Here is a 26274-nt window from a genome sequence, read left to right as displayed (position 1 = left end):
TGGATAGCCTCTAATTTTTCCTTAAAAACCTCAATATTAAATCCATCCCAATTAAATTTAAAATCATTTCCTTAGACAAAGTGTCCATTTCCATTAAACCAAAGGAAGAGGGAAATTCCACAGGGTACAATGAAATATACATTAACGTTTCTCTCTTTCTTTTCCTTAAATTACCTGAATATAAGTTCTCTTGTAGTTTCCTGTGTATGATTTTATATCAGGAACACTTTGATGACAGTAAATGATTAAAGTAAAATGTAATAGGTATTTCTTCTGGGGAAGAAACCATGAAAGGAATTTCTTTTTTATGTTGAACTTGGATACAAATTTATAGTGGCAAAATTTTATTTCTTGAAGTTATCAAATCAACCATGATCCAAAAAACGACTAACAAACCATTTAGTATCCTTGCTTTACAGGTTACTGTGCTAACTGCAACACAGTAAAGTTATTAGTGGAATTTAAATTCAAAATCATGTATATTTTAGTTTATGCCTGCACTTAGCTCACTCAGTGTTAATTTTCAAACAAAAGGTTCAGCTCTTGCTATTAATAACTTGGTATGTTCTGGTGAAGTTTTTGCTTTCTTCCTAATTCTGAAAATACTTACACATTCTGAAATGGCATTTCAGCAGATGGAAAATAGATGTGGCAAATCAGGACCAATTTCTTTAAGGTTAAACCAGACTATTAGCCAAAACATCTTCATGAAAATTAACTAGAGAGTTGTTAGTTCTCTGAAACTTGTATAAATTTCATTTATTACTGAAATTACTATAATCACATTGAAACACACTAAAAATCCAAACCATCAATTAGGAAAAACTCCTATGGGTATCCAGTCCCTTTGACTGAACTTGATTAACAGAAGAGATAAAAGACATAGTTTGTGATGAAACTTAAGATCCAAATGCTAAGCATTTTCAAGCTGTAATAAAGTATGTACCAATTCCAAGTATCAAGTATGATAGCAAAATTCTAATTCATGGATTTACTCTTAATAAGCATCAAAACCAAATTCTGTTCACTGAATCCTATCTTACTTTTGATTTGTACAATGCATTCAGAGATGAGTTATTAATAAGGAAAAAAGTATTCACTGAATGCATCATGTTAAAAATGCAATTAATATTTCAAAACCACCCTTAAAAGGGAAACTATTAATAAAATTATTTGAGACAATATTATCCTGCAGATAAAAATACATTTCTTGTATACACATGTATATTTCTACATGAAAGAAAGGATTCAACTCCAAATAGAAAAGGGCTGACCCTGGATAAAATCTCAGACTGCCAAACTGACGTGATTACCATTGTAAGTTGAACCTAATACAGAAGGATAAAAGCTAAGTTATGGGAAGGATGCAAGTTTAGTCACCTGCTTCCGCATAGTGGCAGAATTGGGGGTGAGAAGCAGGAAATGAAGGCAGAAATAAGACACAGAAGAAAAGGCAAAGAAGGCCTCAACTCTGACCAGAAATGAATAGAGTCAAGCAAAGCTCAGGACAGATATAACTGCAATGAGATGCCTGAAACTAGAATTTGGTAATTGACAGTCACAGAAGCTCAATTAAATCATCTTAAAGTAGAATCAGACAAAGCATCTAAAATTTCATGGAGAACAGTAGTACAGTGACCAGACAACTCAGCATGGTATTACCATTTAAAAAACTTTCCCAAATAACATCAAGTCTTCAGAAGACCTTTGCTTTGGATCATTCTCTTTGAAGCTTAAAAAAGTTCCTGACTGACTGGGAGAGGCAGCACATTGCTCCAAAAAGAAACTGCTGAGATGGGTCAGTAACAGAACCCCCATTTGACCCTGGACAGACCCTGGGTCTTGGATTCTTCAAACTGAGTGGACTGTACCAGGTTTCTTCCAAGTAAAACATTTTATCATTTTGTTGACAATAAATTAAATTGGGATTGTTTAGAACCACCCCAGTTTTGGTGAGGAAGGCAAGCGGAAGAAGTTACTCAAGATAAAGAAACGTCACAGAAATTTCATGCAAGGGTCCAGCATTCAAGTTCTTGGTTTCTTAATGAATGCTGTGTGCAGAAGTAGCCTGTAAACTACATTTGCCTAACAGAAAAGTTCCCACATCCTCAGCAGAGAATGACTGCATTATCTGGAATCTTAGATCAATATGAACTACTCATTGTCTCTTCTCAAAGACTGAGTTCTTTTTTTTTTTAAACCCAAATCCTGCACTGAAAGACAATCAAGGTGCTAAATGTTAACCACCAGTCAAGTTAGGAATGTTTGAAGAAAATAAATTAATCTTGAAACAAAGCAGCAGATGTTTTGGTCAAATTTCAGACATATATTATTAGAAATTAATTACTGGCCCCACTAGGTTAAAGATAAAGGGAGGCCGAGAAGTCTACAGAGCTGATATACACACAAGTGAGTATCACTGGTTTTTTGTTTTTTTTTTTTTAAACCTAGTTTTATTAAATATTGCTTCTTTGGGGTGTGTTTATAACAACTCCCAGAACATTTTCATGTAAGGATTCAAAGCGGTCATATTAAAATACAGCTTCAATATAAAGTTTATCACAGTTTTACAGTATTCAAAAATGACAGACCTGCCTTAAAAAACAAAACCAAAAAAATGACTATTACACCCAAAACATAAGAAAACAATTAAATAAACAAATTTGGCATTTCCGTAACTTTATAGTATAAAACAGAATATTAAACCTATTACTGGCAAACGGACACTGATGTATTACCTAGTTTGAAATGTGTCCCATTTAAACACACTATACAAGTTAGCTATACAAAAGATTGATGGTCTTTTTGATGAAAGAAGTGCACCCTGAAAATTTTTGCCAGTTTAGAATATTTAGCTCTTAAAGTCAAAAAAGTCCTTTTTTCTTTTTTAAACTGAAGGCTGAATTCAGATTTTTTTTTGTTGTTTTGTTTCTTTTGTCAGCCTTCCTGGTTTAAAAACAATAGTGTCTATGGACGCCCACCAGGGGGCAGTGTAAGATTAGCCATTAAATCACGAACAGCTGCAAATATTGTGCATTCACCTGCAACAGAGAAAAATGGTCATTAGCTATTCGCAGTACAGGAAAGATGATAACACGCTGGTGGGGTAAGGGTAGTTAAATCTAAAATTAGTAAGAACTTTAAAGATCAAAACGAAAGACTAAATTTTAACTGCACAGATTATAGGGGATTAAGCTTTGGTGTTAAGTATTTATTAGATGATACTTGGTTTGGGTTTTTACATCATGAAGACATTTTGGGCAACTCCCAGTTAGATGTAAATTTAAGCTAATATGCCTAGAGTTTCTTTACAGAAACACTGGAGCATTGGATAAACCTCTGAAGCTGGACTTCAAGGCTACTGATGACCTGGTTCTTGAAACTAATGAAAGATCTAGTTTTATATTTATGCATTAGTTACAACATCAATGACATCCTTCTGCTGTTACATTAAAGGCCAGGTAACACCTGTGATAGCACTGTCTTAACAGAATCTTCTGTGATGACAGAAATATTCTATATGTATGCTGTGGCTACTGAGTACTTGTAATATAGCCAGTGACTGAGGAGCTGAAGTTTATAATTTTTATCTGATTTTAATTAACTTAAATAGCCAAATCTGGGGAGTGGCAGTTATACTGGACAGTGTAGATCTGTGACATCTATTGGAGTTTTCCCCAAAATTTCAAGGAATTGATTGACTTCTGGAGTTCAATGTTAAAATCAATTAATAAAGTGATTCCTCCTTCACCAGGGGAGGAAGTGATGAGTCTGGGAGGAGGGAAGGGAGGCTAAAATATGGCATACTAACAATCAAAAAACAAGATTTGTGTGTGTGGGGCAGGGAGGCGGGGGATTGTAGGAGGTTAATGATTCATCTCAATTTCCCCTTTGCTCCAAGAACCAAAGAGCCTGTACCTCTTACTTCGTGTATATGTAAATTAAAAATAGTTCAATACAGTTAACCAAAACCAGTTGTAAACACGTTAAATCCCAAACCAGATGCTTCCCTAGAGCATGGTCTAACACTGAGAGGCTGCGAGTGAGGGAAGTGAAGACCTCAACTGAATAATGGCCCTCCGGCAAAGAGCAGGATATGCAGTGACCCTGTGCAAGTCACTGCGGCCTTCTCTCCAACCACTGGCAAATTAAGGTACAGAAAAAAACACCCAAAGGTTTAACCAGGCTAAGGTCAAATAAAAGAAAACTACTTCCAAAATATCTCAACAATTTCTTAAATAAAAGAAGTTACATCTTTTTCTTTTTTTAAAACACATTTTCATTATTGATAGGGAGAAAAAGTTGCTTGATCCCAAACAGGATCAAAACATTTGTTCCTTTAAATTTTAAATTCCATGAGACACAATAATGATAGTCATCTGCTTGTGAAGGAATGGTGTTTGTGATCAAGGTTATACTGAAAATATAATGCATGCTTTGAAAATGCTGATAGCTTTAAACTTTGATACTGAAGGACGGCCTATTTTGAGCTGAAAGAAGAGATAAGTCAAAGGATGAAAGCAGAAAATTATAAGTGGTGGAAGAAGCATTACAACAAAAGCAGCACACCCTTCTCTACTGCCCAGCGCGTTCCTTATAAACTATACTTAGGTAGAACTTGTCTTTGTACATAATATGGGGTGACAAATAGCTGAAAATATAACTTCTCCCATGTTCCTGTGTCTAGTAAAATTTTGACACTGTGGTAACTAAAAAATGTTTCAGAGAACAACTTCCCCTCGTTTAAAAAAAATGAATTGTTACATACTAATCTGAACAGAAAGATATAGAGGACTTCCTTAATATTAGATATAAGCAAAATGTACTTTAATCTCCTTAATGTTACAAACAAGCAGAATGGAAGGTAAGTTCTCTTTGCTGAGCATTATGTTCTATAACCAAAAATTTAGCACTGCCAGGAGTTCCAGGTTAAGCATAGGCTACTCCAGTACTGAAGGACCGTGTTTCTCTGCCAGAATCATTCTGGTCTCCTCGAAAATGTTCCGTTTGAGAGCTTCACTGTGCACTTGGTGAAAGGTTCACTTGCACCCACCTAACACTTATAGAAGAAGCCCAAAAAGCAGGAAGCCATTTGTATCAGCTTTTATTCTTCACAAAACATTTAGGAGATACAGAAATTTGGATGATATTATTCTATTCATGACTGAACCATGAAATATGAGAAACCAACATGCATTTCAACTTGGTGACGAACAGAGTGGCAGGTATCGATGGTGGGGCAGGAATTCACAGCCATGGAAAATTCTATCATCCTAACCTACGGCTTAGTAGCAATGTGTGCTATAAATACAAGCTTCTGGCATTAGCAACTGGGTCAGTCCTAATCACGAACAAAAATAAAGTCCAGGCAGCAGAGACGTGGACAAAACTGAAGAGCCAGTGAGAAAGGAAGAAAGCGACAGGCAGACATTAAGAGGGCCACGGCAACCATAGCTCTACTACTAGGACTGGAGCGGGGAGGTGGGTAAGGAAGAAGCAGAGGGGAGAAAGGGGGATCTCTCAGAAGAACGTTTATAACATATATGCAATAAAATATCATCTACTGGTCATGTACCTTGTCGTGGTGGGTTCATCTCTGCAAACCTCTTCAGAATGTTGCTGACCATCATGGGAGCAGCAACAGAAGAGTTCTGCTGCCTGGGAATGTCTGCCTGCTGGGTGGTACCTGAAGCCATGTCATAAATGATTGGAACTATAATACTAACAGGTTCTTGGGGAGGGACTGATGTCTTCTGAGTCAGCTGAAGCTGTTGACATACAACACATACAAAAGAAAATAAAAATACAGTAAGAAAACAAAATACTTACTGAAAATGATTCAAAGGTACAATCATTTACTAAGATTAAAGATACAACAAGTAAAAGAAAATTAAATATAACAAAAGAAATGACCAACAATACCATGATTAAGATGCAATTGTGTCACACAATTACCAGGTTCAATATATTTCTTACTACAGAAACCAAGATTATATGAAGTCTAAACTCACACACACACACCAGGTGGTACTTACAAAAAATAGCATTTTGGATTTCAGCACCACAGCTGGTGTCCCAGGAGGTGCAATTGGTGGTGCACTGGGAGGGATCGTCAGGCAAAACTGAACATTCCATTTTAGCTGTGTTGCCTGGTCAGGAAACTGTTTCGGAAAAAAAAAAAATCATGATAAACGAATTTTATACTCACTTACCAACAGATCGTGAAGTTGATAACCTGCATTTTTTCAAAGGAAATACACATGTGAAGTTGCTAACTGAAGAGTCAAGCTCTCGATTTATGAGACATGTTCCCTTTCCTTTCCTCCCATTCATTAAGGTCTGCGGGTTCTGCTTCCTTGTTGCTTCCTTGTTGTCTCTGACATCCGTTCCCGCCTCTCTATTTTCACTGACGCCAAGGAGCTGATGGATCCCCAACTTCTCCCATGGCCCCTGTAACGGTCCCTTCTGGTGGCTGCCTCTCCCAATCTATCCTTACAACACTGCCAGACAAACGTCCTAGAGCATAGTTCTAATTTAGGTTACAAATTCTCAGTGACACGCAAGAATCCATGCTGCCCCAAGCACCCCCACCCTGCCACCTAGGGACCAACACTGGCATTCAAGACACTTCCTAACTGGGGCCAATCTAGGCTTCCCAGTCTCATTTCCGTCTCCTTCCCTAAAAGCAGCTAGTCAAACTGTATTACTCATTTTAAATTATATCTACTGGAGCTTTTTTAGTGACAATATTTACTCCTTTAAAAAAACTCAAATGGATTTTTTTAAACCCAAATAATGTTTCCTATAGCCTATTAGAGCAGAAGCCAAATGCTGAGACAATTAGCAAAGGGACAGTGCCATCCCAATATTAACAGTAAAACACCAACTGAAAAAAAGGAGTGAGGTATTTACAGTTATCCAAAGCAATGCTAGAAACATTAAAATGAAGGACTACTGTAAAACTGGAAAAACAACATTAGCTTCCACCTGGATTCCAGCTATATAATTGTACACTTTCATAGGAAAGAAGAGGCATTAAAAATTTTCCCAGAGAAAACAGTTTTTTCAATAAATGGTATTAGGCATGGGAGGATTATTTCATGATCTAAGAATAGGAAGAAGATATTAAATGTATTTGTTTTTTTAAGAGGGAAGTCGCTGGCAACTTAGGTTACCTATGGGGAGGAGGACTAGACAGTTGGACAAGGATGGATGTGAAATTTCCCACTGTCTCATTCCAAACTCAAAAGATACAAGAGGATTGTGTTACCTACCCAAAGACAAATAAAATTTAAGTTAAAAATTAAGAAGAATCCAAGAGGAAAATGAAGGTTACATAATGGTGAAAACCAACATATGCTCTCCCACCAACTCCAACCTCCTCTGATTGACCTGGCTAGAAAAGTTTGTCTCTGTAACTTACCAGCTCTAGCTTCATAATATGCACACAGTCCCTGAGGATGTGTGTAGGAGCTCCTAACAGCTTGGTGAAAGCTATTAATGTATTGGCTTTAAATGGTGGTCCTGCAACCTACAAGGATAAACAAAGCAAGTTAAGTTACTCTTCATTCTACCTTGGTTCTATTTCACTGAGTGTATTAAAATTATGCATTAAGAAACACATACTCTTGTTTCAAAGAATTTCTCCAAAACTTGAAGTTCATCAGGTTTCCACTGTCCTGCATTTTCGGGTGTCACTTTTAGCTGAAGTGTTTGGTTGGTTTTAGGACTAAGGGCTACTCTGCATTTCAGTGCATCAGTCTTAAACATGATCACCCCGGGTTCATTGGAATTTATCAGCTGCAGCTGCAAAACAAGAAGCATGCATCAAATTAACATACCAGGCAATATGTAAGTCAAAGAGAAAATGTAATTATAAGTAGATAATTGTTTCAAAAGGAAAACAACTAAGTTGAGACCTGTTCCAAAACAAAGATATCTAGGCCTTGAGCACCGGCAACTGCTACTAACCACATGGCAGAGAGACAGGTGATCAAACATTATGTGTCTCGTGATGGAAGAACATACCACCACCTATCAAATACTCTTGCAAAACAACCAACTTGAACCTGAATTCAGTAGTCAGATCCACAGGACTGATTGACATTACAAAAATATGGGGGTCAAAACAGCATGTCAGGTGATTCAAAAGGGATGCGATCACCAAGGTCCAGACTGTGAGAAATTCTAGAGGACAAATGATATGGCTTCTTCAACAAACAGATTATTTAATGAGAAATAGAGATGGAACCTATAATTTAAAAAGGACTTAAAAATGTGTATGGATTCTGATTCAGATGGTTAAAAACTGTGACAACTTGGGAAATATGGACACCAACTAGATGGTTGATTATAAAGAAACCATATTTATGATGAAATGATGTCAGGAATTTGCTGTCAAACAATCTGAGAGGAGGAGTTACAGATGAAATAATGTTAGTGTCAGCTCACTGTTGAAGGTGGGTATGAGAACAGACAGGTTCATTGTATAAGAGAATTATATATTCTCCTTCTGTATATGCTTAAAATTGTCTACAATAAGTTTAAAAAAAAATGGTCCATTAGAAAAAAAAAAGAATAAAAAGTTCAATTACAGAATGTTAGATCTGGGTTGGGATGTTATGCTAGCCCAGGATTGGTAAATATAAGTTCTATGGTTTCTGCTGCAACCACCAACGATGCCATCATAGGTGAAAGCAGCCACAGGTAATAGGCAACTGAATGCGTGTGGCTGTGTTCCAATAAAACTTTACAAAGACAGACGGATGGCAGGACTTGGCCCCTGAGGCACACAGTTCACTGACCTCTGCTCTACCATAATGTATTGATTATGCACATGAGCAAAATGGGTTCAAAGGCTTTGTGGCAGAGGTGAGGCTAGATAAGGGGTCTGCTGATTACCATTTTAAATGCTAATTTATTCAACTTATGTTAAAACTTCTTTCTTTCAAATTCAAATGTAAAGGTTGCAAATAGCTTGGTGCCATCTGTGGAGAGGCTATTTTAAGCATTCACCATTCTGACTACCTCATTAACATAACTATAAATAAAAATAATTATTATAAATAATATATAACTGAATACCAAGACATTATGTAAAAGTTTTATATAAAGTTATCTTAAATTCCCACAACTTCTGGGAATTAGGTAGATACTGCTATCTATTATTATCAAAAAGGTGAAGAAATTTGCCCAAGCTTATACCAGCCAGTGGCATGTCCTGGCTACAAACTGGGGTAGTCTGATTCTAGAACTAGAATATTCTAGTTATAGTTCAACTCTGAACTATATAGATTATATATATAATTATTATATATTATTCATGTTAATATTTATAATAATAAATTATATAATTATATATAATATTATATATACAACTCTTAACTATATATATTATAGATTCTAGAATAGTACAACTCTGAACTATTTCCTAATGATTATCACCACAGGGTAGAAGTCTTTCTACACGAGTTTGAAATCCATTCAATTGCTCATGTATTTATGAAGCACCTTTCAGGGCTTTTTCCTGGTAGCTCAGTGGTAAAGAATCAGCTTGTCAATGTAGGAGACATAGGTTCAATCCCTGATCCAGGAAGATCCCACATGTCGCAGAGCAACTAAGCCCGTGTGCCAGAACTATTGAGCCTGTGCTCTAGAGCCTGGGAACCACAACTGCTGAAGCCCACATGGGCTAGAGCCCATGCTCCACACACAGAAAAGCAGCTTTCATCCTTTTGTGATCATAAATAACTTCAGGATCACAGATTCAGTCAGCCTGCTTGCAGAAGCATTCCAGAAGGCAAGTAATTACTCATGTGCTATTCTCTGCCAAATCAGATCCTGGGTACATTTGTCTCATGGTATACTGGAGATCTATCTCCAGATTCATGTTAGCCATAGTACAGCTAATGATAAAAGAAGCAACTTGTTAATGGAAGAAGGTAAAGAAAACAGTGGATCCACTTTCAATGCTAGGGTGGGGAGAAACCATAATTCTAATGACCTGGTTAAAGGCGGTGAGGGAACAGTTCATATCCTATTCTGGGAGGCATCTAAGCACTTGACTTGACAATCACCACTCAGGAATTCACCAGGTACCCACATACCGTCTCCTGCTGAATAATTCTTTGAAGGTGGCGTCTCATGATGACTGATCCAAGGAATCTCTCAAGTGGAGAACATAGGTAACTACCTGCCAGGCCGGGCACGAGGCCTGGCGTTGGAGAGGGCAGCAGCAAAATGTTCAAGGCACTGTGAGTGAGGATGGTAGGGATGGAGGCTGCCCAGGAGCGCTGAGGTAGTTTACGAGGTGGAGGCATGTTTGTTGGCATCGTTTGGGAACCTTTTGGGAAGGAAAACATCATTTTTTTTAAACAAATGCATACTATCTCACTGTTCCCTGTTTTGCTTTGCTTTTATATATCAGTCTGTACTGTTTCTGTTACTCCTTGTGGTGTAACAATCACATATAAGCTTCTTTACAGTTACTTTCCTCCCTGCAGCCAGGTCCCTTGCAGTATGACTTTATGGCAACTCCTTCAAGGAGTGATGTCTACTTCTTTACTTGTATTCTGGGCTCACCCTGTCAGTTGCTGTGGCCTACAGAAGGCACTGGAAGTGACACAGTGCCAGCTGTCGGCCTACTCACTCTCTTGGAACCCTCTCCAGCCCAGGCGAGCAAGCCCATATTAACTATGAGACCACACGAAGCAGAGAGAAGCCAGGCCCCCGCCAACCCAGGAGCTGACCACAGATGCACAAGTGAGCCCAGCAGAGCCTGGAAGCTCATCCAGCTGGGCTCAGCCCAAGCTGCCAACCTGCAGAACAGCAAGCTAACATATAATTGTTGCTTTAAGCCACAAAAAGTAATGCGGCAAAAGCTAATGAACATATCTGTACAATTCTTCTGTATTAATCTGCATAACTATGCCAGTTACCTTGAGGTTATCTTTCAAGGTCCAGTACTGCAGCTAAGTTAGCAGTCACGACAGAGATACAAGACTCTCCTCCAATTCTGGAGAAAACATTCCCCTTCTTCTGCCTAACTTTGCAAATTAACTATCGTTACAACCAACTTACTAAATGGGTAAAAGTTTAAGTTGTTAAGTATCCTTATTACGTCATGACTTTCAAATGTGAGGATGGGATAGGATGATTAAAATAGGTCATTCGTTGGTTATCCTAAAAGCTCAAATAAAAATGTTGATGACACTCACTTGTTCCAGCTCGAGGGGAATGAGAAGCATCTGGAACTGGAGAATGTAGTGATGGGTTGGCTGGTGACATCCCAGGCATGCGTGTTGCTGGTGAGGGGCCAGACACTTGAGGAGACCCTGGCCAGTTCCCTGCTCGGCCACTTGGTGACACCATAGTGTATGGAGAACTAGGGTCCAGGGTTCCTACAAACAAGTAAACAAATGGTTTTCAAAACCTGTATTTTAATACCTGAAAAGTATTTGACAACATTCACATGCTTATACCCTATGTAGTGATAATTTTATTTTTTCTTTCAGAAAGATATTTCACTAAAGCCTGATGGACTTGATCTCTACTTGGTATAGTTTTTGTATTTTTTAACGTGATACAAAAATTAGGAACATAAAAAAAAGATTGAGAAAGGATAAAATTTACCTTTACATAAGGTTCAAGATGTATAATACATAACAGTCTCCTTTAGACTATATAGGAAATACTGTGGTTGAAAAGATAAAGAAAAAAGAAAAAAACCTCAAAGCATCATTAAGGGCAGAAATCTTTTATTTTTAAACTAACCCTGACAAATTATGTTTTCAATCTATTCAGAGAAGGCTGAAGAGAGGGAATTTTCCATTTTCTTTATTTAGTAAAAGACAGAGTAACTAAGAAATGAACCAAGAATCAAGTTTTGAAAGCAATGACTTCCTCAACAATATCAAATTAAAATTTCATCCTGCAGATACTTTTAACATAATCACACCCCTTTGTAACCATCATGGGAAATGCTGGGCTGGAAGAAGCACAAGCTGGAATCAAGATTGTTGGGAAAAATCTCAATAACCTCAGATATGCAGATGACACCACCCTTATGGCAGAAAGTGAAGAGGAACTAAAAAGCCTCTTGATGAAAGTGAAAGAGGGGAGTGTAAAAGTTGGCTTCAAGCTCAACATTAAGAAAACTAAGATCATGGCATCTGGTTCCATCACTTCCTGGGAAATAGATGGGGAAACAGTGGAAACAGTGTCAGACTTTATTTTTTTGGGCTCCAAAATCACTGCAGATGGTGACTGCAGCCATGAAATTAAAAGACGCTTACTCCTTGGAAGGAAAGTTATGACCAACCTAGATAGCATATTCAAAAGCAGAGACATTACTTTGCCAACAAAGGTCCGTCTAGTCAAGGCTATGGTTTTTCCAATGGTCATGTATGGATGTGAGAGTTGGACTGTGAAGAAAACTGAGTGCCGAAGAATTGATGCTTTTGAAGTGTGGTGTTGGAGAAGACTCTTGAGAGTCCCTTGGACTGCAAGGAGATCCAACCAGTCCATTCTAAAGGAGATAAGTCCTGGGTGTTCTTTGGGAGGAATGATGCTAAAGCTGAAACTCCAGTACTTTGGCCACCTCATGCGAAGAGTTGACTGACTGGAAAAGACCCTGATGCTGGGAGGGATTGGGGGCAGGAGGAGAAGGGGACGACAGAGGATGAGATGGCTGGTTGGCATCACTGACTCAATGGACGTAAGTCTGAGTGAACTCCAGGAGCTGGTGATGGACAGGGAGGCCTGGCGTGCTGCGATTCATGGGATCGCAGAGTCGGAGACGACTGAGCGACTGAACTGAACTTGTAACCAAATGACAAAATGAGAAAATACTACCATATATCAGAGAGTAAATGTTCCTTACTTAATCTTACAAATCAGTAAGAAAAAAACACAAGAATATAGGCAAAAGATATAAACTAGCAGACGTAAAATAAGAGACATGAAAAGACTGATGAACTTAAGAACTTCACTAATAATCAAAAAAACACACATTGAACAGTAAGATGCCATTTTTTACTTATCAAAGTGACTGAGACTTCTTTAAAAATCACAATACCCTGTGCTGCCAATGATGCAGGAAAACAGACATTCTTGTACGATACTAGAGGAAATTGGCACAGCCTTTCAGGTGAGCAATCTGCAATGTTTCAAAAGCTTTAGAATTTCTCAAACCCTGTGAGACAGCAATTCCACTTCTAGGAACTTACCTAGGAAAATAATCCTGTGAGCAGAGAAGATACCACTTTCAGTTGTGAAAAAATACATTCTAAACATATCATATTAGGAGAGCAGTTAAATCATGGTATGCCCAGACAAGGGGATACTATGAAGCCATTAGTATGATGATATATAGTTAACAGAAATGCTCCTGCAAATATTCATAGTAAAGAGTAGAATCACAGGTGCTACCCAGTTGTACAACCTGAGGAAGCTCTTTATGTTCAGAATCAGCATGGGATTCATGATATAGTTAAGTGACGAAAGTAAGGCACTGAACATGGTGTACAGTATACTGCCATGTACATAAAAGAGAGGGAAAGACCACTCCACATAAAACATCTCGCCAAGAATTCATGAGAAATTAATAGCACTAAATGCCTTTGGGAAGAGCAACTAGGTGGTTTTGGTCAAAGGGAAGGGAAACACCTCACTGGCTACCTCTTCTTTATCCATCTGAACAAATTTAAAATAGAAATTTTGAGTTAGAAAATTCAAGTCTCAAAGCAATACATATGATAGGGTCCCAATTTTTTTTGACGGGGTGGTGTTTGGGCAGAGAGACAAGAAGATGGGTAGAGAGCAAGCTACAGCAACAGAGATTCAGGCAAGCAGCAGGTACATGACAGGTCACGTGAGGGGGGGAAAGAGTTCAAAGCAGACAGACTAACTGGTTGATCTCTTGGTGGTGTTATTAGCAAAAACCTAGTTTTTTCATTCTTTTTTGGGCTGAGCCACGCAGCATGTGGGGTCTTAGTTTTGAACCTGCGCCCCCTGCAGTAGAAGTGCAGAGTCCTAACCACTGGACTGCAGGGGAACTGCCAGGAAAAACATATTTTCTTTTGCTATTCCCCCAATATATGTGCTAATTTTGCAAAAAGAAAACTTTTATTTCACAAAAACTACTTTCACATCAAACTCTTATGCTCTAACGATTTCTATGTATGGACTCACCATGTGGACTAGCAAAACTGGCCCCTGGTCCTATTGAGATTCCATGCGAGGATGGGGGAGGAGTTGGAACAAATGATGCTGGTGATGGGGCTCTCAAAGCCCCACTCGGGGAGCTGGCAGCATGCAGATTTCCTAATAAAGGAAAATAATTATAGATGATCTTGCAGGACACATATTATGTCCTGACCAAGGACCCCAAGTTAAGACTCTATCTACAGACTAAAGAAACAAGTAATAAAGCTCCCAGAAGTAGCACAAAGAAAAACTGGAACAATTTCACCACTAAAAGAGAGATCAATTCCATGGGGCCCCAATTCTAGCTCTTACACTGACTAACGTTTTTTTTAAAAAAATATATGCAGTGTAGCAGTGTACTTTTTTATTCACTCATTCAACAAGAAGGCATGAACATCAATGTCATGCCAAGCATTGTTGTAGGTACTGGGGATGCAGCAGTTAACAAGAAACAAAAATTCTTGCCCTCATGGGAGTTTATATTCCAGTATAATGAGAAAGACAAATATATGTCAGGTTATGTTAAGTGCTATGGAGAAAAACAGGGCAAGGTAAGGGCGATGTGGTGGTGGAGGTAGATGCTGCTCTTTATATAGAGCAACTTCTTCAAGAAGGGGCTATGTGGGCTGAGACATAAAGTGAAGGATGAGGCATGAGGATATCCAAGGAATAACACACTGAAGGCAAACAGAGGAGCTAGTGCAAAGGCCCCAACAGTAGCAGCAGTTAAAAATAACAGGGGGAGGCCAGTGTGGCTGGAACAGCGTGAGCAAGGTGGGGAAGGGGAAATGGAAAACAATTACGTCAGAGAGGTGGGAGGAGGGTCCCAGATTTCATAGGGATTTGTAGGCCGCTTTAAGGATTTAGGGTTTACCCTGAAAGAGATGGGAAGCCACTGCAGAGTTTGGAGCAGAGGAGTCATGACCTAACTTCTGTACCCCAAGGATCATTCTAGCTGCTATTGAAAAATAAGACTATAGGGAAGGGGGCGGGGAAACCAGTCAGAGGCAACTGCAATTACCTAGGTAAAGATGGTTAGTGACTCGGGAAAGGGTGAAGGCCAAGACATTGATAAGTGGTTAGGTTCTAGATAAAGTCTGAACACAGAGCTGACAATATCTGGTAACTGACTGACTGTGGGTGTGAGAGAAAGGAGTCCAACACGACTCCTACAGCTTTGGCCCAAGTAACAGGAACGAAGAAGCTGCCACTTGCTGAAATGGGGTGTCTATGGGAGCAGTAGTATAGGGAACAGCTGGAGGGTGTTAGGAATTTAGTTTCAGCTGTACTGAGTTTCAGATGTTGGTTAAACATCTATCAATACATGGAAATGCTGAACAGATAACTAGAAAATAATAGGACTCGAGTTTAGCAGAGAGGCCTAGATGGAGATATAAAAAACTGGAAGACGTGAGCTTAAGGATGGTGTTTAGCCACAGGACTAACTTTAGAATTATGAAGGGCAGGGACTATGACTACCAAAACTATGAATGCAACATTAAAATACTTGCTACATTACCATAATTATCCTCAATACCAGCAGTTTTCAAATTCTCCACTATTATGTAAGAGAACTTCATATTCTTAATATTATATAATACCTAATGCAGTATTAGTTCAATACAGTATGAATTCAATATTAACATATTTACATTCAAGAAATATGTTAATTGACTTGGTTAATCTTTAAGTATTATATTTACATATCTAGCTGTGTGACCTGGACAAGTGACTTAACTTCTCCATGCCTCATTTTTCCTCTGTTAATGGGAAATAATAGGTCCTATGCCACGGGTTTGCTGCGGAGACTAAATGGGTAAAGGACTTAGAACAGGGCCTGGTGCACAGGAAGCACTATAGAACTGTCTGCTACTATAATTATTTCAATAATCATCTCTCCTATGCGAAACCAGTCTCAATTCACATCCTGGAAACCCCCTCCCCTCGGGTGCTGGGTCCCCGCTTCCCATTCTCTCCCTTGCTCCCCATCTGCTCCTCCCTAGGCTCCCACACTGTCTACTGTTGGAACTTCACAGGGGCTGAGTCCCCCACCAGCTCAGCCTTCGGGAACCTTCAATGACACAATATTCCAAGTCTTCACCGGGGGTACCACCAACTCCGATGAGCAGGGAAGGGCTCATCTACCTGAAAATCTCATACCAGTCCTCCTCGCTAGCTTGAGCTAACAGGGTAAGCTTGAGGAACAGGGCTGTTATTGGGCTCACTGCTGAATTCCCAGCACCCAGCAGCATTAGACACACAGCAAGTGCTTAAAACATACTGTTTTAACATTTCAGTTTAAAGTCTAAATCTGGCATTCTCCAGCAATTTTTACAGTGCACTTCATGAGGCTGCCCACAGAGCCATTTTGTTCATACAAGCAGGTTGTGCCCTGCTTGACTCTGAGGGTGGGGCACCATTCACACACACCGGGGCTCTGTCAGCTCCTTCTGTAAGGGAGCTTTTCTGTAAGCAGTCATCGCAGCAGGAAAGCAGTCGCACACACTACACACATGGGTGTGGCTGTGTTCCATGAAACTATTTACAAAAGCAGGTGGTGGGTAGGACATGGCCCATAGGCCTGAGTGTGTCAACCTCTGACACAGATCACGCTGTGACACAGACCATGCTGTGATTCCTGGAGTTGCACCGTGAGTCTGATTCCGGGTGACAACCCTGCCACTTAATTCAAACCTTTTAAAAGTGCTCCTGAATCACACACAGATTTCAAAACCCTGCAATAATGAATGAATAGCAAATATCTGGCCATAGACTAGCAAAGCAGTTCTCTCTGAAGTCTCAGGCTACATGTGTAGGATTTCTCACTGTATGTGTGCCTATTTGGGATGTGAAAGTTGAACATGCCAAGAGTTAGTATCTTACCCGGAGACTGTGTATGCATCATAGAGGGAGACTGGTTGACTGTGCTGTGGTAAGATGTAGGGGGTGAAGTAAGAGGATAAGCACCTGATGATCCTGGCTGCTTTGGAAATGGCTGAAAAGAAGAAAATTCCTTGTTGGTAAAATGGCCAACCATGTAGCATATGTGGGCGTGGCTTTCCCCAATCAAGAGCTACAGTGTTAATTAACATTTACATGTCACTGGTTATCAAATAGGAAAGGTGAGGTGTGAAAATGCCCCAAATTCACACCAGTATTGCAAATTTTAAAAAGCCCTTTCAAAGTGTTTTAAAAATAGCAACGTCCCCATTCCTGACCTTGCAGTACCACTACTTTATCCCTCAAGATCTTTTTTTTTGCTCATTTTATCTACCAAATCACTGATTTATCAGTATTACTTATCTACCATTTCACTGATTCTAAGATCAACTCCCCCCGCATTTTAACATCTCTGAAATTACGGTATGTCTTCCAGTTCATGCATGCTGCAGTCTAACTGGCAGCGCTAGTTCAGGCAGTACATAAACAGCGCACCGTACACTGGGGGCATCTGGGAGTCAGTGAAATATGATAGTTCAACCTGGTACCTGGTCCCTACTCACCTTCACCTTCATCTCCAGTAACAAAAATCCGAGGACAACTCTTCCTAGTGTATTTTTTTAACTAGAGTATAAGTCACATACAACAAAGCACACAAATGCATAGTCTGATGAGGGTTTATAAATGTAACTGCCACGTAAGTCAAGATGCTGAAGAACATTACCAGAACCCCAGAGGCCTCCCTCCTTCCAAATGTCTTATCACCTCCCCAAAGGTAAGCAGAACTCTGACTTCCATCACTCAAGCTTGGTTTTGCATCTCATATAAATAGTGAATGTACTCATTAGTGTCTGGCTTCTTTTGTTCAACACTGTCAGTGAAAACCATTGTTTTGTTGCATGGAGCAACAGCATTTTTCTTTTCTCTGAAGTATTTCTGTGTATTCCAGTTTACTCACTCATTCTTCTCTTGTCAGTTATTTGGGTTGTTTATAATTTTTTGCATAAATAATGTTGCTATGAACATTCTTGTATTCTCCGGCTGCATTTCTGTTGCGCATATACCTAAAGTAAAACTGTTAAATCACAGGCATGCATAATGTTCAGCTTTAGCACTCTGAATACTGCTAAACACCACTGCAAGGTAGCTGTACCATTTTACCCACCTTCCAGCAGTGAGAGTTTCAGGGGTCCTGATACCAAATGTTAGCAAGGATTACTAATTTTTTTCCTTAAAGCCATTTTTGTGGCTATGGGGTATTAACCTCACCATGGTTTTAATGTATAATTCTGTGATGCCAGATGACAATGTTCACCTTTTCTGTGCTTACTGGCCATTTGGACATCACCTTTTATGACCACACAGGTGATCACCCGCCATTATTTTAAGTGCATGAGTCTAAGGTTAATGCTGTCTCTGGTACTATTTACTTCCCTTCACTAGAAGCCTCCCCGTCTCCCTTTGTCATTATTTTTCACATGGCTGTCTTGTGTCCTCCAAGGACCTCCTCGCCTTTTAACAAAGAAGTGCAGACACCTGTAGAACCTGTTAAGTAACAGAAATGTGATGCCATGTGCAATATCAGTTAGACATCACCTGTTGCTGTGGTGGTGGTTGGAGTTGTGAGATTAAAGAATCCATCATATCTCCTCCAATGGGAGAAGGGGGATTATCGTCCTCATTTACAGACCTTCTTCGAGCATCCTGATTGCTGTCAACAAACATATTCAGGAATGTCTATGGATATAAACAGGTAAAATTTAGATTATTTTACCTAACTTTAGTAAGATATTCTTAATCATTTAGCATGTGTTAATAGAAACAAACATATCACGTCCACCTCTGAAATACAAGTTTGACACATGGCCACCATTGTTAGGCCAACCTAGAAGAGACAGTCATCGTTTTGAAGGAAAGAAGGAAAATTGAGGAAAATGGTTAAACATAAAAATAAAAAAATCTAAGTGCTGTTATGTGAACAAAAGTTAAAGAAAGAAGTACATCCTGGTCAAAATATTTTATTAATTTCTGAATCAGACATGTGGAAAAGAATAAAAAGTTGCATGGTAGGCATGTAAACAACTTCAATGACTTGGAAAGTTTCCTATTTAGTGAGAGTTCTCACTTTTTAAGCCAGCAAATATGAAAGAGGAAAACTGAATAAAGAAACTAAGCCATCTTTTTCCTTTTTATTTTATGTAACAATCTTTAACTATCAAGAATGGGATAAGGGTGTGCTTTATAGAGTATGTCATCAAAAATTAGGCGAGGCTACCAGAATTTGTGTCTCAATCACAGATTCTTTTTAATACCCTCTACCTGCCCAATCTTCAAAAATATAGATTATAAGCTTATCAGAATTACTGAAAAGCTTTTAAAGGTACATAGTCTGACTTCTAATTAAAGGTAATAGATTATTCACAAAACTCATTTCATCTTCTCTCAACACCCCCCTGAAACTCCTAAAAAAAATTTTTAAGCAAAAGTCACAAAGACAAAAAGAATGGGATAAGAGAGAAATAGAAATAAATTCTAGGAGGCTACAGAGCAGATGGCTGAATGGTAACTGAACTATCCAATGTGAGGAAGTCGTTTCCTAAGCAAACAGTGGAGAAAGCCAAGAAGCAAAGCTATTTCCACCCAGATCTCCAAGATACACAGGAACTGACAGCATCAGACACCTCTGGAAATGAGAATGAAAGAGACTAAAAGCAGAAGGACTGGGTGATTGTCTCTTTCTGAGACAGTGAAACCCTCCAGAGCCTCTGTCCTCCCACTGAATGAAGCTGACCTCTACCACTTGGCAGAAGGTCTCTGATTTGGGGGACTCTAGTGGAGAAGGCAATGGCACCCTACTCCAGCACTCTTGCCTGGAAAATCCCATGGATGGAGGAGCCTGGTAGGCTGTAGTCCATGGGGTCGCTAAGAGTCGGACACGACTGAGTGACTTCCCTTTCACTTTTCATTTTCATGCATTGGAGGAGACGGCAACCCACTCCAGTGTTCTTGCCTGGAGAATCCCAGGGACGGGGGAGCCTGGTGGGCTTCCGTCTCTGGGGTCGCACAGAGTCGGACACGACTGAAGAGACTTAGCAGCAGCAGCAGCAGGATCAATTGAGAGCTGGGGTACCATATTAAAAACGAAGATTAAAGTTTCCATAATGAATGCTGAGAATACCAGTTTACTTCTCTTATTTCATTTGCCAAAAATTGGGAGCCAGTGCACACCAGCTATGCAGAGTTTTGATATTCTTCTCTTGGTCCTCACACTGGCCCAACAAAGAGATCTAAAGCTACTGACACTGGAGTTATACCCAATGAAATGGCCCAAGCAGATGGTCCCGCAGTGAAGATCACAGTCAACAAGGCTCACCTTCAAGAGAGGACAATGTAGCCATAGAGAACAGATGTCACAAAATGAACTTTGAGAAACAAAAAGAGCTCTCGAATTTTTTCTAAAAAAGATGGCAAAAAAAGTTCTTGATGGAAATGAAAAAATAGAAGGATTGGAGGGAAAATGAGGAAATCTCCTAGAAACAAAGAGATAAAAAAACAGAAAAGATAAGAAAATCAGAGGATATGTCCAGGATTCCCGACATCAGAATAGTGGGGGTACCAAAAGGAGCTCACAGAGAACACAAAGAAAAAGACTTGAGGAATAGCATAAGGAAGTTCCCCAGAACAAAAGGATGTAAGTTTCCAGACTGAAGGAGTCCACTTGTTCATGTAAGGCTGAAGAAGTGGAATGGATTAAACGTCTCAATGGTCACAATAGAAGCTAGGGGACAATGGAGCAATGCTTTCAAAATTCTTACAAAAAATGACTGCAACCTAGAACTCTATATCAAGCCCCTCCCTCAACTAGATGAGGTTAACTAAAGACACTTGCGAACACACAAGGTCTCAATTTAACCTTCCGTGTATCTTCTCCCAGGGAGCAACGTAGAGCATTTCACCAAAACAATGAAGTAAACACCAAGAAAAAGAAGTGGGGTCCAAGTTATAGGGCAAGCAACACAAGAGAAATGAAGGACTCTCCCGCTTCACCACTGTTTCTGCAGATCCCTAAATCGAAATCAGGCAAAAGGTCTGGAGGGTTTAGAGGTCAGAGACTGTGGAAGAGATGGCTTCAAGAGGAAACTCATAAGGTACCTGATTTGTGAACATACTGAGGGCAGAGTTACATACAAGGGAGAGACTTTAAGGCTGTTAGTGGTAAATAGAGAAAGCTAATAATTTTAATTAATTATGAATTTTAAAAATTAGTAATTCCCAGGAAAATAAAATGTCGAGCGAGAAAGGAAAAGTAATCGTAGTAAACTTGGTAGAATAGTGTTATAATATTCATAATAATGTGAACACTGAAAAATTACCTAATTGAAACTGCTACCCTAACCATATCGCGAGGCTGGAGGAAAAGAAGGCAAATGTGTACTGAGAGTAGCCTGGAAAGGGGAAGGGGCATACAAGAAAGAACTAAAAAAGAATTAAATCCTCATCTTCCATTAGAGTCAGATAATGCCCTTAACTAAGAAGTCAACAGGGGACGCCAGAGGATGAGATGGCTGGATGGCATCACTGACTCGATGGACGTGAGTCTGAGTGAACTCCGGGAGTTGGTGATGGACAGGGAGGCCTGGTGTGCTGCAATTCCTGGGGTCGCAAAGAGTCGGACACGACTGAGCAACTGAACTGAACTGAAGAAGTCAACAAAGAGCAATGAAAGAATGCTATTTAGAGGTAAAGGTGTGAATACCATGAGAATGTGCTGTACAGAGTAGGAGAACAGCAAGAGTGGGATTAATTTTCAATACAAACCATTTGGAACTATTAGACTCTCAACTGTAAGAACATACAATTGAGCTATCATACCAATATCTCCAGGGGTTGTGGCCTAGGACCCTACATTAAAAAAAAAATATCACAGTTGAACTGATGCTCAAAGCTTCTCAATATTCACTGATAAAGGCTACTTTTAAAGTTCCCTGAAACTCCAAATAGCGAACAGGACTCTCTTGAGTAACTTCCACCTTACTCATTCCATTGTAAGGAAATAAAAGGACATTTTATCATTTCATATACATAGGCACAGAACTTCTAGCTCCTTCAGAGTAAAGCTACAGAGATGATGAATTACTACTAGAAGTAGTTACTACTACACGGAGTAGTAACATGGCTACTCATTAAATTTAAACAGGAAATTGTTGCTTTCCCTCATTATTTCCCCCTCAAAGGAATTGTTTTAGGGATCCCATTTATATTTAGTAATTCTGCAACACTAAAGTCCATTACCTTGAGTCCTGGTGCAGGATAAAAACCTTCAACTAACTTGCTATTATCAAAAAGACTATAGGCCCCGTCCCGTATTGCCACAACACCTCGACTTCGGCAGTATATATCAATGCAATACATGTTCCTGAAGGCCAGTCGGATGTGGGTGGACGACTGTGGCAGGATGGAGAAGCACTGGTAGGCAGTGTTGGTTCTCTGGGTCAAGCCCAACATCGGCACAGTGGGCAGTTTGTTGATGGCATTCAACGGTGCCTGAGTATCAAACAATACCTACAAGGAACAAACACAGTGAGAGCAGCCAGTTTCTGTACAGATGCTAAAACCTCAGAATCTTCAAGGTAAAAATCATCACAAATGAGACAATCTCCTTCTGGCACATTCTGTAAAAACTTTCATCATTAAAGATGAGTTAAGTCCACATGATTTTTTGAGGAGTTTTATATGACACACTGAGTCTTATTTTTAAACAGAAAATAAAGTTAATTACCTGTAATAACTGAACCACATTTGGTGTTTTGTTGAACATTTCTTGAAGCTGATGGAGAATGGTATTGTGACAGTTACTGCATCCTGAGTTTGGACCCACAGTTCCCAAAGAAATGTGAAATTTCTGATGTATGGAATTCCATTGGATACTAATCTAAATCAAAAAGATTATGTTTCAGAAACCAAGAAAGGAAAAGATACAAGGAAAAGAAAAAATAATCTTTAAACACTAAGGTAAAATGCCAAAGATCTAAATGAGGTCTTTTTGGGAAGCAACTTGTTAAGATTAGACTCTGTAAATTCCAGATGTGCTGTCACTATGGATCAGTACATTCACTGAGTGTGTGTGTTAGCCCACTTCTACTAAATTTCTGGTATTACTTTATGTGGAAGAGTTCAGAAAGAAACTAGCTAGCTGAAATTTGTATACTAAATTTCTAGGACTTTACATATGGGGTGGGGAAAAAATAAGAACTACAGATTATGGGGAATACCTTCAAGATTAATATAGGATCAAATAATGTTAACAATCATGTGACTAAAAGCGCAGAAACATACCGTATTGTTCAAGACCATTTGTACATAATCTTCATTATAGTAATCACGCTGCTAAGTAGATTTGAAATCAGTGAAGAAAGAAACACAAATACCAAAAGTACATTACGTTGTCAAAACTCTTTATGAATACACGCTCCGAAGAGGGTATAATTTTTGTTTTCAATTTTTTAAGAGTTAACCATTACAAAATACTATAACAAAGTATTTAAAAATATCATTTTATCTCTAATTTGTACTTGTACCCTCAATTATTTCAAGAAACTTTTCATAACTGTTGAATTCTTGATTTTTTAAAAAAAGACTTATGAGAGGAACTTTAGTTTTAAGTAATTCATAAACTTACTGAACTTCCCTTGGTGGTTCCATAACACAAGATAAGTTTTCGGTAATTATAAACACGAACTTCTGAGAAAATGTTTAGATGAGTGGGTATGTCTAAACAGAAAGAAAACAAAAAGGAATTTAAGACTATACATACAAAACTTTAAAATATTTATGTGAAAAAGAAGAGATCTTGATAATATTATATGCCTAGATAGAAAGGTCTCTCTCTTTATAACCTAGTTTAAAAAAAAAGAAAGAGAAAGAAAACAAAAAAAGATCAGCAGCATAAATAGTTAGTAGGCTCAAATTTCCATTTGGACAGACGGGGCAGGTCTGGGCAATGGGGGAGATGTACGGAAGGACAGTGGTTCAGGGGTTCCAATTCCAGCCCTGTCTTTTACTAGCTATGTGAACTTCTGCAAGTTTCTTAAGTCTCTTGACTTGTTGTCTTCATTTCTGACACGAGGAATGGTAAATTACCTCCCTCATAGGGTTACTGTGAGGAATGAATGAGTTAATACAAGCAAAGTGGTTACTACATTTATGGCACCTAGTAAATTCTCAATAAGCACTACTATAATCTTGTATACCTATGTGTAAACATTTCTGAATATATACAAATCGTAACAGTAGCTGTCTCCTGGGGAAGGAAACTAAGTCTGAGGTAAAACAGAAAACTTTTCATTAGATATACTCAGGATTTTTTTTTTTTTTTTAACAATGTACATGTTTTACTTCCTCCAAAGGCACTGGCACAGGGAGGGATACCTGCCCTCCTCCACAAGATGATCACTTGTACCTGGTAGAGAACGTGCAAATTCCAACACACACTCATATAATCGTGCAATGCTATTCCAATCATTAAGGAACATTTCAACCACTTTTCTACCACCAACGGGTTCAGACAACAGGTTTTCATATGTCAGATAAACATGCCGGGATGGTCCTACAAAATTAAGAGAGAAGATTAATAGGAATCAATACTAAAAAAAAACCCCAAAAAACAGAAATAGAAATATGCAAAGACAAAAGTGTGTGAAGCATCTCACCTTGTTCCCTGGTAGAAGTGCCATTAAGGGGACAATTTGCAAACACTAGCTCTGCCACCCACGTGCGGTTATTTCTACCTTGTAATCGGAAAGTGCAGTCAAGGAGAGAGCGGTCCAGAGCCTTTTGGGTTTCCTCATTTATACCCTTACAGGGAGGAATTCTGGTGATGAAAGATAGCATATGAAGTGTACTTCACATCACAGAAAGACGAAAGCACAATTTACACAATGACAGGCAGGGTATCACAGTAGAGCTTCAGTTCAAACTCTACTACGAGGTACCTTCTGCAAGAGGAGGAAGCAATTCATAGCAATTCACAACAATTAACAGCATTTAACCCACTTTCATTCCTATCAACATGGATTAGGACTCTCATTTTAATGGTGATGTTTGCCTTTGTCATTAATCTTGTTATTAGAAAAGACCACAATTTCTCAGAAAATCAAATATACTGGCTTTCTATGAAATCTACCTAGAATATCCTCAAGGAAATGTTAAGGAGAACAAAATATTTTAAGACCAGACTTTGAAGGCAGGATGATCTCGTGAAAAGGACAAGGCTTTGGAATCAGGCTGCTGCTGCTGCTAAGTCGCTTCAATCGTGTCCGACTCTGTGCGACCCCATAGATGGCAGCCCACCAGGCTGCCCCCGTCCCTGGGATTTTCCAGGCAAGAACACTGGAGTGGGTTGCCATTTCCTTCTCCAACTGGAATCAGGCACCTGCATCCTAATTCTGGTTCAGCCATTCACCCTCTCTGAATTTGTTTCGCAAGTATAAAATGAAGATACATAATTACCTTCTGGGTCACTGATTTTAAAACATGATGAAACATATATATAAAGTGCTTACAGCGGTTGGTTCAGCAGGTATTCAGATATATTAGTTTCTCCTTGCAGTAAAACCAAGTCTTAATCACTTAACCGCCATGACAAAATTTCAGGTTCATTATCTCCCCTTGCCTCATTATTTCATTATTTCCCCTCCTCCACTGTAGAGGTAACTCACTGTGATGGAGCTATTCATGTATCAACTCATTTACCATACATACTGTCTCTTATATATACCACATATACAAGAGGAATGTATTAGCTTTGGTGTCTTAAAATACCCATTTATCTTTTCTCCTCTTGCAGCTTTATGAACTATCTTATTTGTCATAAAACATTATGAGATAATATATTTTAGCAGTTTTTTCAGTACTGGATGAAATGAGATAATATTTAATTACACGCTATGCTTTAACTCATAGGAAAGAAAGGAGTTAATCGTCAGACTTGATATAATTATTATCAAAATCTAAGGCAAAAAACAACAAACATAACTAGAAATATTGAATTTCGGTTCAGGCCTCTTAGATATAACACCTAAAACAGGGCTCCTCAATGTCAGCAATACTGACTTTCTGGGCGGGAGAATT

The 26274-nt window shown here is 38.9% G+C and overlaps 1 protein-coding gene across 2 annotated transcripts in view; it reads right to left on the bottom strand.

The window, feature by feature from the left end:
• Positions 1-244: 244 nt before the first annotated feature.
• The window catches only part of MED14 (mediator complex subunit 14), a 62524-nt gene continuing 36494 nt past the window's right edge, over positions 245-26274 (bottom strand). The window contains exons 17-31 of one of the 2 annotated variants that reach the window (XM_070366280.1): positions 24855-25015; positions 24605-24751; positions 23825-23916; positions 22925-23077; positions 22438-22707; positions 18742-18882; positions 17089-17200; positions 14191-14322; positions 11217-11399; positions 10107-10342; positions 7627-7806; positions 7424-7531; positions 6036-6161; positions 5576-5768; positions 245-3041 (exon numbers count right to left, since the gene is read on the bottom strand). In XM_070366280.1, coding sequence (XP_070222381.1) covers positions 2968-3041; positions 5576-5768; positions 6036-6161; positions 7424-7531; positions 7627-7806; positions 10107-10342; positions 11217-11399; positions 14191-14322; positions 17089-17200; positions 18742-18882; positions 22438-22707; positions 22925-23077; positions 23825-23916; positions 24605-24751; positions 24855-25015 — 2308 coding nt within the window. In that variant the 3' untranslated portion in view covers positions 245-2967. The remainder of the gene's footprint in view (positions 3042-5575; positions 5769-6035; positions 6162-7423; positions 7532-7626; positions 7807-10106; positions 10343-11216; positions 11400-14190; positions 14323-17088; positions 17201-18741; positions 18883-22437; positions 22708-22924; positions 23078-23824; positions 23917-24604; positions 24752-24854; positions 25016-26274) is intronic. The other variant, XM_070366281.1, reaches the window with a different exon arrangement.

This window comes from Bos mutus, chromosome X (assembly GCF_027580195.1).
Source record: "Bos mutus isolate GX-2022 chromosome X, NWIPB_WYAK_1.1, whole genome shotgun sequence".
NCBI lineage: Eukaryota > Metazoa > Chordata > Mammalia > Artiodactyla > Bovidae > Bos > Bos mutus.
The sequence above is the reverse complement of the archived record's forward strand: the minus strand, read 5'-3'. Positions and strand labels throughout refer to the sequence as shown.